This window comes from Hibiscus syriacus, unplaced genomic scaffold (genome assembly GCF_006381635.1).
Source record: "Hibiscus syriacus cultivar Baekdansim isolate YM2019G1 unplaced genomic scaffold, ASM638163v2 tig00110330_pilon, whole genome shotgun sequence".
Classification (NCBI taxonomy): domain Eukaryota; kingdom Viridiplantae; phylum Streptophyta; class Magnoliopsida; order Malvales; family Malvaceae; genus Hibiscus; species Hibiscus syriacus.
The window spans coordinates 1,707,503-1,721,973 of NW_024062686.1; the positions used below are offsets into that span (position 1 = coordinate 1,707,503).

Below are 14,471 nucleotides of genomic sequence, written 5' to 3' on the forward strand. Positions count from 1 at the left end.
TGTTTACCGTTGTTTGTTGCAGCTTTTGCTGCTTTCTTTGGATGAATATAAGTTACTTATCCAAAAAAAAATATATATATATAAAAACAAAGATTAATATATAATACTTTCATAGCATTACATTATTTTACCAACGACGGACTTTCCCATACTTTGAGTTAATTTAAATGTGATGACATATAAAAGGAAGCAAAAAGTGTAAACTTGTACTAGGGTTAAAAGTTTTTGAAGAATGATACAAGTGCCTAAAACTTTTGTATCTCCTCCATATGGCTACTTGGGATTTGTTTGGTTCCCCATTTATCGGTTGTCTGACGAATCAATTTAATTTAGTGGTTAAAAGAATTATTGTTGTTGCTAGAGGTCACGGAATTCGAGCACCAACGCCTGCAGCATGATGATTGAGTGTTTATCGTCAAATAATTGAGAGTATTTAGAAGGAAAAAAAACTTTGCAACAAACTAACTGCAATCCAAGAAACCACGTACTTCTTTAGAGATACCCGATCCTAATCAAAAGCCTCTTAAATAATATCAAACTACAACAAAGAAACTATGCAAGATCGCTTGCTAAAGTAACAAACGATGGAGCTAATTCCAATCACAGATTTAAGTTTAAGTAACTGAGAATATATATATTATCAATAAATTATTTTTTAAAATAAACACTATCTCATAATTATTCTTTTCAAAATTTCATTCTCGCAACGGAGGTGAGTGGTCTGGCGCGTGATGGGTTGGAATCCATTTTCCCTGCAACTGTAGCCAATAGTGGAGAACCCCTCATATTTTCACTGTAGCCACTCTTATTCACTCCACAGTGGAAACAAAAAGGTAAATTTATATTCACAATGACTTAATATTAAGAGTGTTTGGTTGAGGAATGTGAGATTTTTATGGGAATGAAATTCACATTCTCTCATTTGGTTGGTCGGGAGTGTCATTTCCGGGAATCTTACGTTACCAATAGTAAATTTTTTGGGGTATATTACCGGGAATGTTATTGCCTCCCTTTCCTTAGGTATTATTAGATTACCGGTGTTTTGAACTAAAATACCTTTAAATTTTTTTTTCTTTCAAAAATATCATTATTCTGTCATTAAATAATTAAAATTCTACGAAGGTTAAATTACAAATTTATCCTTAAACTATTTTAGATTTACAAAAAAAATCTATAATTAAAATTTTATATGAAGTTCAAGAGTTAAAATAAAATTTTACCATTTCATTAAACATTTTTATATTTTCAATTTTGAAAAAAATTATATAAATTATATAAATTTAATTTTTTTAAAGGAAATATATAAATATTTTCCAACTTGTTAAAAAACAAATATATAATAAAGATAATTTGGTCAAATATACATTCTTATAATCTTTTATTTATTTAACCAAACACAGTAATCTTATATTCCTACTAAACCAACCAAACACAAAATACAACATTCTCAGTAATCATATTCCCTGATAATCTTTTATTCCCGCTGATAATCTTACGTTCCTGAACCAAACAAACCCTTTTTTTTTCTTTTCTTTTGATTTCAGAGGAAGGGGAAGTCTTATATGAAGAATAATCGAACGCCCCTTTGAAACCAAAATCCAAAAAAAAAATCATTTTGCAGATAGATAGACAGGAAAAGAGGAACATCACCCACAAAGAAAGGAAAATAAAAACTATGTTTTCTCTCTCTTACTCCTCTTATCATCGTCTTCTTTTCCGGTAATCAGGAAAAAAGTTTCATTTTTTTAATTAAAAAATATATCATTGTTCTATCGGGAAGGAGGGAAATGGAGTTTGAGGATCAAGAAGAGCAAGAAGAGGAGATGGGTTTGGCCCAGAGTTACGACTCGCTGGGTAACTCATCTAGAGTCAGAATGTCGGGTGTTGAACCGGGTTCAGTTACTCCAACCGGTCAACAGCAGCAGCAGCAGAGGAAGCCTAGGTATAGGGAGTGCTTGAAAAACCATGCCGTGGGGATCGGCGGTCAGGCTGTCGATGGTTGCGGTGAGTTCATGCCGGCAGGAACTGAAGGTACCCTCGACGCTCTCAGATGCGCTGCTTGCAACTGTCATCGTAACTTCCACCGCAAGGAATCGGAGCTTCCCACCACGGACTTCTACTTCCCCCACCACCGCCACCTCCACCACCAGCCACCGCAATTCACGCCTTACTTTAGAGCACCAACGGGTTACCTCCACGTCGCTGGACAACAAAGGCCATTGGCTTTACCGTCAATCTCAGGAGGACACAGCAGGGAAGATCAAGAGGACTTTTCCAACCAAGGGAGCTCAAGGAAGAGATTCAGAACAAAGTTCACGCAGGAACAAAAGGATAAGATGCTGGCGTTGGCTGAAAGGTTAGGGTGGCGCCTTCAAAAACACGATGAAGAGATTGTTCAACAGTTCTGCAACGAAACTGGGGTCAAAAGGCATGTTTTGAAAGTTTGGATGCATAATAACAAGCACACTCTTGGTAAGAAACTCTAGAAACAGCTTGTTCGTGTTATTGAGAGAGGAAACAAAAAAGTTGGCTAATTTTATGGCGATTATATATATATATATATGGGTACTTTGATAGTGAATATGATGTTGGAGATGGATTGTTAATAGTATTATCAAGTCTGGTTTCAGATTAGGTTATTTCGTAATGTTAATGGGAACTTGAATTTTAGCTATAAATCTATTTTCATTTTTGTTGCCTTTCGAAAGCTTTATTTCAACGATGAAATAGGTTTAGATAATGCCGCTTTGAGGCAAAGTGGAGACATGCAATGCAATGCAAGTGGCCTGAAAATGGAAGACCCATAATTTTTACCGTGGTCGCTCTCTCTCTCTCTATACATATATATAAACATAAGATTGTTTGATTTCCTTTACGTGTGTTTCTCCATGCAGTTTACTATGAGTTAATGTTCTTTTCTATCAGTCTTTTTCTACTTAAAATCCTCAGCTACCATTGATTTGTGTACTTGAGAAAAGTGTGAGAAAGGAAGGAGAGATCAATGGGGTCGGTGGAGCTTAGAGCCTTAGAGTTTGAGGTGTTATGGATGGCGTCATGGCATTTAATGAATGTAGTTTTTTTTTTGCTTGTTGTTTCAACAATTGGTCTTTCTTCTTCCATTGAATGTAGATGCTTTTGTAAGGGCTGCTTTTTCACAGCAGTTGGCTTCCTTGTTGCACTTGTTCTTCAGTCTTCACATCCTTCAGTGCAGTTACCCTTTTTCTAAGGCATTTTACCTTTAATGTTGTACGCAAACAAAGGTTTATAATCATGGGGGCCTCCTCTGGTTTTTGCTGGTACCGCATTTACTTTTTCAGTACTGATTATTGTCCTAGCGTATGAATAATGAGATTCTCAAATTTGTTCATCTAAATTTATGTATTTATGGTTGAGCCAGATGTTCATGTAAAGAGGGGTCAATTTTTATTTTTACATCTTGTTTACGCTCATAAAATATATGAGAATTTGAAATTTGGAGAGATATCGACTGTCCTGAGTGTCCTCCCTCTAGTCGCTCTCCGAATATTCAAGATGATGTGCACTAATATTTTGTAGGCTGCCAAAATGCAAAATTCAAACCCAGTTGTGGGTAGATCCAAAGCTATTTTCTTCTGTAATGCTTCCAAGGGAAACATGCGGGCCTCTCCCAACAGCAAGGAACCATAAAAAAAGATTCATGTTTCTGTCTGCAACTCTCCGGTCTGAATTAAACGTGGCACTTGAACTTCATAATTATATTCCGATTCCTCATGGGAGACATGAGAAGTGAACTTCCTAGTCTTAGGTCTTAGGTTGTAATAAAACTTTCATGTCTTATAATAAACTAAAAGATTGATTCATCGTTGGGACTATAAGAAATAGATGAAGTCAGAATTCAACTACATTGCTGGTAAAAGAGGGACCTGTTTCCCTCTACAGGGCAAGAAATTGTGGCGCAATAATGAGCAAAATTTTTGGACACTTATGGTATCATTGTGGGATATATAGTTTGCTTGCTGTAGTGTCCAAAGTATGAGCAGCAGGAAGATGTTGTGGAGGATAGTTTGCTTGATTCGGGAAATTTAAACCACAGTGGGAGCAGGTAAAGCTGCATATATAGGGAAATGCATGTGTTGGTGGTCCTATTGGGAATCATGTTCCAAGCTTAATCTCATCGGATAGTGATGGATCATCTTCTTCCTTGCCTTTATTACTTGATATGGAACCACTCTCTTTATTAATTTTTGCTTTGGTTTGTCTTAACTATACATATATATATATATTTGTTTTAAATATTTACAACCATTTAATAACGAACGTTTAATTAATGATTTCACTGATAATCACTGATGTTCGAACCCGTAACCCTAAAAACAACAATAATTCCTTTTAATTATTGATGTATGTTGATCCGTGTGTGTATATATATAGGAGGTAGATTACAAAATATGTATAAATATTTAAATAATGATTTCAAATCATATATGTTAATCTCCAGCTTTATTTAACTGGATTGGTTGTCCTAAAAAAATGATTTTTGACGTAATTTAAATTTTAAAATTTACAAGACAAATAGGCTGATCATGAGACCAAATTTAAAAAAAAGACAAGTTCTAGACCTTACATGAGAACAGAAAAGATACTCAGATTTACATAACCTCTAGAGGTAAATTTTTTTATCTGGTCACGGTAAAGCATCTGCTGACGGAATTTGGGGATGCGAACCGGAATTTCGAATCTTCAAGACGGCCTTCCGTTTCCCCCTTCAAATCTGAAATGGAAAATAGTTGAGGAGACCGTCAAACTTAATGTTGACGGGAGCTTCCTTCCAAGCTCCGGGGAAGCCATGCTAGGAGTGGTGGCTCGTGATCACAATGGACTTGTTTTGGGTGGCCTCGCGCGTAGATTGGATCCCCCCAATCTTCCGAATCTGCTAAGGTATTGGCATTCATTTACGGGCTTCGCTTTGCGATTGAAAATACGTGGGGGCGTGTCATTCTCGAGGGAGATGCGATAATCATTATCATTCAAGCCATTTAGAAATGTCGGGAAGACTTGTCCAGTTTACGCCACCTTGATGCCAGCCCCTCAAAATCCTTCCAGAGATAAGTAGCAGAAAGATACAACATATTCTAAAGTAACCTTCTCCACTTTTTCCTTTTTGCACGAGAAAAGAACTCTGCAAACCAGCTGATGCAAGGGACTGTGCTGTTTTACGGAGTAAGAGGAGATAGAATGTGGATATCAAAAAATACCATGTATAATGCTCCTCCTCTACCATAGAACTTGATGTCATACATGTAACAAGGATTAAGACAACACTGACAACGAATGTCTCATCGAAAGACCAACCACTCATGCTATCATTTAAGTTTGAGGCTTGTTTCTTTCCTCCATGTTAAATTTCTCTGAGCTGACAAAATATCAGGTTTGATAACATTACACTTGAGATAAACATTGTTGCCAGTCCAAGTGCAAGTAGCTTAACAGGTTTCTGCCCCAACATAATTGAAAAGAAAAAAAAAAGAGAAGGAAAATTGTTAAGGATAAAATGAAAAATAAATTAATATACATACATCAGTTGTTCTTCGTGATAACCACTCACTTGCAGATTTCAGGAACTTGTGATATGCTGCTGCAGCACTTCTGTAATCTTTGTTGCTAGAGGACCTACAAGTTATGAAACAACGGAATTAGGGATTTTTTTTTATCAGGATATCATTTCATCGTTGGGATACTAAAATAGTCTTGACACGTAGAAAACCCAAAGCCCCTCTTAGACTTCCAAGAGGTGTATAGAGCTGACGCTTCCATATACAAGAAACAAAGCATATTCTCTTTGGTATGATTGCACTCACTTGAACCTGAACTCTGATGATCATAAAATGCATCACAGGGGAAATTTATGCATGGTAAACCTGATAACTGAGCATGCAACAATCTGAGTAACCGCCAAGCATTCAACTCCAGGGCCCTCAGATGTTGGTCCTCTGATTTCATCGAGAAGGAATGGAATTAGATGAGCACCTATGTGGGCCGAAAAAGGAGGAGATTTATTTTCTACATTGAAACATCCTTTAATTCCTCACCATATCACTTAAGACTAGAGGATAACAACAATTTGACCCAAACTCCACCAGTTCCAAATACACATATAGTTATAGTTTAGCCTTTTTTGCTGCACACTATGCATAGCTGTAAATGTGCAATTCCATGAGTCTTTAACGGTAGCAGCATCCTAAGGGTAGAGGAATAGAGCAATGCATATATGAAAAAAAAACATTATCATACTCATAAAGAAGAAAACATGTCACTCTGTTATCGTCTAGGAGCAAGGGTGAAACAATCATCTTCATAGGTAGAGCCCCCGTGATTACCATTTTCCGTCATGCCGTGATCACTTACTATCATCTACATGTGAAATAAAATGAAGATACATCAGTAAATCAAAAATATCAAATGATTCAATATTATTCACAAAGGCAACAGTAAATAGCTCTAAATATAGCCAAATACTAGCATCACATAAAAGAAAGCAACACGAAGCACGAGGTTGTTAGGGATCAATTAGCATCAACCGAATGCATGCTAGCGCAAAGAGATTGAAACAAGCCAAATGAACCCGAGACTTAAGCCAAACCTGAATTTTTCCCATGGATGGAGAAACATAGCTCTTCTCTCGGAAAGCTTACCTGACACTAAATACTGCTCTAGAATTGTTTATACTCGTAACCCCTAGAAACAACAACAATTTTTCTAACCACTAAGACTAGTTGGTTCATATTAAATCTTATAATATCGATTGAAATAATAATTCATCGGAAAAAATCACATTCGGTATAAAATATTTTATAATTATCCAATATCAAATTTAAAAATTACATTTCATTAACAATTACAAGTCGCTTCCTAAAAATCAAGATCACTTAATATTCAATAAAAATTTACTCGAGAAAATCTCATCCCACAAGTTGAATTCGGACATTGAAATTTGAGGTAATACATAAGCAAAAGTAACATTTAACGTGCTTACATCCATCATATCATGCTCAAAATAATATCTTCGAACTAATTACTCAAATACTAATTTAAAATTATTGATTCAGATTTTAAGATAGTATAATATTTTTCTAAAAGGAATTTTTATCCTAGAAATTACTTGAATCGGAAAAGGACATATATCGATGTTTTATTACGTCCTCGTACACCTTCACCATAAAATAGGACTATAAACGAATCGGATGAATATGAATAAGAGTAAATTCATATTCGTTCGTTTAACTTTAACCGAATAAATGGATGAAAATTTTTGTTCGTGATCATTCGTTAAGAAATTTAGCTTGTTCGTATTCGTTCATGCTCGTTCGTTAAAATGATAAACGAACGAATGTAAACGGACACAAACGTACGAGCATAAACGAACGTTCACGAATGTAAATGAATGAACAAGCCCTTTGTTCGTGTTCGTTTATTTAAATAAACAAACATAAAATATTGTTCATGTTCGTTCATTTAATAAATAAACGAACATAAACGAACTTCTCGCCAAATAGTTCACGAACGATGCGTTAAACGCTTGGTTCGTTCACGTAATTACCGGAAAGCATTGATGATCAAGGATTAACTTCAATTTGGGATACGTGGCTTTGATGGAACATCCGAATCACGAGTCAAGAAAAGACCAGGGATCGAGTAATCTGACAGTTACAAGCTCAAGTTTGCTCAAACACTTGAATGGGGCTTCACTTCCAACAGAAAATAAGCTCGAAGAAATCAGTAAAAGTTCTGAGGTCCGATTCAAGGTTTTGCTTTTCTTCTTTTTTTCAATTTCCCACCTTCCCTAATATTACTCTCCCCCTATGTTGTAGTAGATCAAATTTATCATTTTTGTTTTTATCGTATTTTCGTATTAATTTAACCATCAAATTGTTCAATTGCATCATTTTATACTTTATCTCTAACTTAAAACTCTAAATTATAAACTCTAAATTATAAACACTAAGGTTATTGGGTTATGGTTTAGGGTTTTAAGTTAAGTGTAAGGTATAGAATAATGCAATTGAGCAACTTCGATGTCTAAATTGATACGAAAATTCGTTAGGGACGAAAGTGATAAAGTGAGTCTACTACAGGTGCAAAAGTTACCATTTTGCCAAAAACTTTACGATCTAAATCAAACTATGGAAATAGAAAGTTTGAAGTTAGTGGTCATAGAAACTATGCCTTCGAGGTATGCGTTTTTCGTGGTCAAATGTCCTTAGACCACATGAATAGCCTTTCCTGAATTTATCGTATTTCCTTCTCGCTATGACCTCAACAGAAAAAACAGCAGAAACAGGTCTGTGATCAGAAAATCTGGATTCTCCCCGAAAATAAGATAGTTGCTCGATACCAGAACCGCGCCATAGTATCCTATCACACCTGAAGAAAAGTTTCGAGTTTATAAGAAAAACAATCGAGTAGTTCTGTTTAGCCTTGATGTAGAATACCATGCAGGCGTTCGGCGTTTCTTCTTGGATTTGCCATTTTCTCCGGCATATGAATCCGAATTATACGAGTACTTGTATGTAGGAGCAAAGAGTATCCGTCCCTCTTTGAAGCCACCGAATACTCTTCCGGCTTCTCTCTCCATATTTAGCTGTATTCAGTTGAAAACAACAGGTCAACCGAGTTCAAACATGAAAAGAATTTTTACCAGTTTAGTGTAACCCACACCCTCTTTTGTTTGCTTTATAGTTGTCTGTTTGATGCATTGAGACCGGTGGCGGAACTGGTTATAGAGTTTGGGGCTATATTAAAACTTTAAAAACTTTAGAGGTTAAAATTAAATTTTTGCAAAAGGTTTAAATGATTCTATTTATATTTTTTTTTAAAAAAATTGGGGTCAAACTAAAATTCTTAAAATTTTGAGAGGCTTAATGAGAACTTTTAAAAATTATGTGAGGGGTTTAATTAAGAACATTCAAAAATTTAAAAGCATAATCTGAATTCCTAAAAATTTTGTGGGTCAAATTAAATTTTTTAAAACATTAAGGGTCAAAATTATAATTTTTCAAAATTTGGGGAACCATGACCCCACTAAACCTCACCGTGTTCGGCCTCTGATTGAGAGTAACAGTTAAATTCAAACATAACTTTTGACTTACCGCATTAGAATTTTTCAGGAATCTAATATACAAACGGTTAATATAAGACTGAAAAATGACTAAATAAGTTCTAATAAAAAAGTTTTTAAGTGCCTAATTGGTTAATATCATCTTTATAACAAATCATGTAAATTGTGTAACTCTTCTGGTTGTAATCTAAAATGTTATCGTAAAGAAACTCATGTAACATTTTTAGTTGTAACCGAAATTATTATCAATTGTGTAACTTTTTGGAGTAGACAATGTAATATTTTAAGTTAAAATCTCCCATAATATAACATTCTTGATTATAATCAAAATTATTACCGATCATATGGGTTTTTAGAATAGACGATGCAACATTTTAAATTAAAATCCTCATAATATATATTCTCGTTATAATCAAAATTATTATCAATCGTGTGATTTTTTTTAGAGTATACATGATAGGATTTTCATGGAAGCAACATCTAGAAAAAGGACTGGACGGCTTTTGACTTTTCTGTAGTTTGCTGATGGCAGAAGGTAGTTGTTATTGACCTTTACTTATATTCATGAAAAGGGGTTGAATAATTCTAACTCAAACGAAAACATGGCCTCACAATGATGATGTATTGACCATCTTAAGTAGTTTCAGTAGGGATTTTTCTTCAGAACTAGACATATATCAACCCATCACTCGAACCAGAGTCTGATTTGGTGAAAGTTATTGATCTAAAAGACTTTTTTTTTATTAATTATTTAGAATAAAAGTGGAAAGTGATAAACCTGATCTTTCTCCAGAATGGTGTCCCAGTTGTTATCCTCCAACAAGCTCCTGGTTTTCTCATAGCTCAAGGCTGCCCGATAATTCAAATCTCCAAGCCATATGACTCGGCTGCAACATTTAAGAATTGATGGATCAAAGACGTAATGGCGATATATTTTTTCCTTTTCAATAAAAGAAGGGTCCAGTGGTTATATCAATGCAAACATACTCATGCTCAATGATTTTCTCCGGGGCTCGGTGATTTGGAGTTGTGCAAATGATGGGAAACTGTATGCCCCTGAGGATCTCAGAAACATCGGTATTCCTCTTCACCTCATCGCCTTCCTTTTCACCCAAAGCTAAGTGACTGCACACAAAGCAAAAGCTTGTTTGGTGCAACGATATGCTTACTGCTATACACCCCTGCAAATATTTGACAATTTATTCTCGAGAATATAATTGATCATATAATAAAACTGAGAAGATCGAATCATCATCATTTAGACGCTAACCTTGTTGCCAAGGCGTTTCATTATTCCTCTTCCCACAGAGGACAATCTGACATGACCGATGTATGGCATCGACTCCTTCCGAGCCCATATCGAGAGGAAAAGTCCGACCATCTGCTTGTCAGTGATAAGGCGGTAACTCATTTCTTCAGTTGAACAAAGTGGGAACATCTCAGAGAGGGCAACCAACTCTCTGATACTCGTATTGTAACCCACAGGTAAGGGACTAAGATCTTGATCATTTGCTAAACCCCGAACGGCCCTTTGCCTTGTGTTCTCCCAATGCGTGTAATCAACAGGGCAGTTGCAAGTCTTGAGAAGGCTACTCCCGGCCCTGAAGTTCTTACTAAGGATTTTGAGCACTTGTTTATCGAAAATGTGAGGATTGGTAAGTGATTTCAATTCCTTGCAGGCATCAGTATTGGTGCTTTTTGAATCATTGCAAGTGTCCGCAGACGTGTGCTTGGGACCGTGACGCGGCTTGTTAAGTGCTTGGTTTATAAGAGCCAGCCATTTTGTAGCCGGTTCATTGTCTTCACTTCCTATAACGTTTCCAGCATTGAGTGGAACAATTTCTTGAAACCTGGGAAATCAATATTCTAATTGTAAACAAACTCCAAAAACTCTCATTGAAGAAACCAGAAATCAGTATGAATCTGGGAAACAAAATCAAGCAACTCATGACAAATTGACACAATCTTTCTTATCATCTTGCTAATGGTATCGTATCTCCAAGTTAATCTCTGTATAATCGATCTTAAACTTGTGTTCATGTGATATTAAGCAATGCCAAAATAGACCAGAAACTGAAAAAATAACAAAATTCCGAGTAAATCATACCCACAAACATATATATCTGCAGAGCCCTCCCTTAGAAAGAAATCTTCCAGGTTCATGTCACTGTTGGGTATCTTCCCTCCCACATTCCAGGTTGCAACAAATATCCTGCAAGCTCAATAATGGGATTTTCCTGCTGTAAGATGTAACACAGGCCTAATCAATGTAAAATAACAACTTCAAACCACAACATGGAATCCATACCGAAAATCTCGAATCTCAGTCACTGAAGCCATGGAACACTCGAAATTCGAGAGATTCAGCCCTTCGAGCAACCCACCACTTCCCCTTCTTTCTGAAAGTAGATAGGAATTAGCAACAAGATGTACATTATTTTTTTTCTTCGTTTTTCCTCTCCCAATTCTATATTCTAATACTGTCAACTTTGTCAATGATAAAGGCCAAAGGGTCAGCATCAGAACTGGTACTTCCACTGATCCATTAAGATTTTCCCCATCTAAATTTCTAATATCTAGCTTATAAATCAAACTATTTGTTGTTAGGTAAGCTACCAAAGTTTTATACTAGATAACAACTTAGTCTCCTTGACGATGGCACAAGAAATGAAAGCTGTCAATAGGGCTGTAAACAGTTAGTCAAGCTCGAGTATTGTTGAGCTCATTTCGACTCGAAAACTCACAAGTTTAAAATTTTCAAGCTCGACTCGAAGTCAAAATTATGAATTGGAGCTCGTAAAAGCTCGAAAATGCTCTAAAAGAAAAAAAAATCTTAAAACTTAACTCAATTAAATCCTCAAACTCGAACTCGAACCTTAAATACATAAAAAACCTTATACTACATTTAAAAAAAATCAACACATAAATGTTAATATTATTAATAATTTATTTTATTAAAAAAAAATCTTAATATATTATATTTTCGAACTGCTCACGAGTTTTCCGAGTCGAATATCAAGTAGTTCGTTTCGGCTCGTTAAGAACTCGAATCGAGTCCATTCAAATCAAGTGTTTATCGAGCTTTGACCGAGTCGATCTCGAGTAACTCGTAATCTATCTCGTCTCATTTACAACCTCAGTTGTCGAGCACTATTATCGTCTATGTTTCTTCAACGTTTCATTTTTCTTATGTACTCATGTCTAACACATTTCTAAATACAAGTATAGACATTATTTTCAAAATCTACCCTCCAAATGTATAAAAAAAACAGAATTCATTAAGTGGTCACGGCGATATAAAGAAATGTTATTCTCCTTCTTCAGAGGATTCATTATTCTCCAAATATATTTATTTTATATATCATATATGAAAAATTTCATAACCACATCCTCAGATGAAATTAGGATCAATTGCACCTCATACACTAATCATACCTAAGAAATTTCTTCTTATTCAAGAAGAGGCTTCCAAAAAGTCCTTGCTCGTCGGTGCAATCTTAATCTTCTTCTCCAAATCTACCAAATATGGCCCATAAAATACTTCAAAAAAACCGAAAAAGAAAAGGAAAATTGATAGTCGGATAAGGGTGATACCGGCAGAAATTGCATCACAATCCGGTGACGCAGAATCGTCGTTTGAGCCTCCTCTACCTCGTCTCTTAGAAGAAAAAATCTTTGCAATATTGAACTTGAACCCATTGCAGAATTAAACAGATCAAATCAAATATAGAAACGATTGTTTAGCCATGCACAAAATGATCAAAAAGTATAATAGATACCTTCTTTTTCTTGTCATTTTTGACGGAGTTTTCAGGAGAGTGGGCAGTCTGGTGGTGCAAGCGATCTTCATCATCCCCGAGTTGGCTTGCATTCATTAGGTTACTTGGAAAATTACTGTCAATTTTCAATACTCTTAAACCGTCAAATGACAGAGATTCATGACGATACACAATAAATTCTGGGTGTTTGAGTTCATTAAGCGTGGAAGTTTTTTTTCATCAAATTTTCTTAAATTTTGTTCTGGAAAATAATTAAATGAATTTTTTTCTTTTATCTGTTTGAAAGGAGGAGACATTGCCGCCAATTGCTTCGGAGGATTTAATACTTACTATAAGAGGGAAAGTTGGGATTTTATATAAATGTACACTCGCTTAGGATGGACACCTGCCGGATTGTAAATGATTATAAAAAATTATTTAAATTAAAATCAAATAATATCATAATATTATAAATATTTATAATTATATTTAAATATAAACTCGAACAATGCGACTCAAAATTTTTTTTAAATAAATTTTGAGATATAAAATAGAACTCTTCAACTTAAAATTTTTTTTACTCGATTAGATTCAATTGAACCCTCAACCCTATAAATAAACCATTAATTCGACTCAATTCACCAATTCATGTGGTATGGTATTATTCTTCTTTTATCAACATGACAACATAATAAAACCCTCCCAAACGAATACTAAAACTGAACTTCAAGTATGATTTTTTAAAAAAAATAAAAGTTTAAATACTAGAACTAATTAAAACTAACGACTTAATTTACCCTAATATCAATTATAAAATTAATTAAAATAAAAATAATGAAATTATTTTATTTTTTATTTGTTTAAACAACATGGTCAAACCAAAGCGTTCTTCAGTTCCGACTTGCTTCAACTCGAAATCTCTGCTGCTACCCGCTTCTCTGCATCTCTGCACCAATGGCAGTCGCTTCCAACTCGCTCGTGTCTTTCATCCAAGGCTCATTGAGTCAACGCGGAAGGCACTTCCGGCTTCTTCCTTCCCCTTCTCTTCCTTTGCCCGGATCGTCCTCTCTGAAGCTCACTCGCCGCTCCAACTCACCCCTACTTGGCTCTTTAGATGCATCCAGCAGCACAGATAAGGAGACCCCCATTGAGACAAGTACTTTTCATTTTTGTTTTTACACTCAATTTTCACTCTTTTGAAATCTGGGTTTGTTTCTCTTTTTCCCGTGACTTCTCAGGGTTCCCAGCTTATCGTAGTGTGATGGACATTAACAAAATTAGAGAGGTATTGCCACACAGGTGAGAAAATTATCCCGTGTTAATTTATTATTTTATAAGCTTTTCTTTTGCTTGTTTCCGATACATTTTAACTGGTTTTTTGGGTTTGTAGGTTCCCCTTTTTGTTGGTGGATAGAGTAATAGAGTATAATCCAGGGGTATCGGCTGTTGGTATAAAGAATGTGACCATAAATGATAACTTCTTTCCTGGACACTTCCCTGAGAGGCCTATAATGCCCGGTGTTCTCATGGTTGAGGTATCTTCTTTTTCCCTGAATGGTTGGGCATTTAATCACTTTGTTTATCATTTGAATTTTGTCCATTTTTATTTTAGGAGCTGA

At 35.3% G+C, this 14,471-nt stretch overlaps 3 protein-coding genes across 3 annotated transcripts; 2 read left to right on the plus strand and 1 right to left on the minus strand.

Moving 5' to 3' along the window:
- The first annotated feature begins 1,760 nt into the window (after positions 1 to 1,760).
- On the plus strand, positions 1,761 to 2,523 carry LOC120119015 (zinc-finger homeodomain protein 1-like). The gene has a single exon (XM_039138930.1). The coding sequence runs from the start codon at positions 1,788 to 1,790 to the stop codon at positions 2,484 to 2,486; it is 699 nt and encodes a 232-aa protein (XP_038994861.1). The 5' UTR covers positions 1,761 to 1,787; the 3' UTR covers positions 2,487 to 2,523.
- A 5,657-nt stretch (positions 2,524 to 8,180) lies between these two features.
- On the minus strand, positions 8,181 to 11,449 carry LOC120119014 (type I inositol polyphosphate 5-phosphatase 5-like). Its single transcript, XM_039138929.1, has 7 exons — positions 11,403 to 11,449; positions 11,202 to 11,306; positions 10,365 to 10,944; positions 10,082 to 10,275; positions 9,873 to 9,981; positions 8,469 to 8,617; positions 8,181 to 8,400 (listed from the first exon to the last, which is right to left on the minus strand). Exons 1-7 carry the CDS (start codon positions 11,432 to 11,434, stop codon positions 8,181 to 8,183), a joined length of 1,389 nt encoding a protein of 462 aa, XP_038994860.1. The 5' UTR covers positions 11,435 to 11,449.
- Positions 11,450 to 13,734: 2,285 nt separating this feature from the next.
- LOC120119093 (3-hydroxyacyl-[acyl-carrier-protein] dehydratase FabZ-like) lies at positions 13,735 to 14,471 on the plus strand. Its single transcript, XM_039138982.1, has 3 exons — positions 13,735 to 14,008; positions 14,091 to 14,151; positions 14,243 to 14,471. The coding sequence occupies exons 1-3, from the start codon at positions 13,807 to 13,809 to the stop codon at positions 14,469 to 14,471; spliced, it is 492 nt and encodes a 163-aa protein (XP_038994913.1). The 5' UTR covers positions 13,735 to 13,806.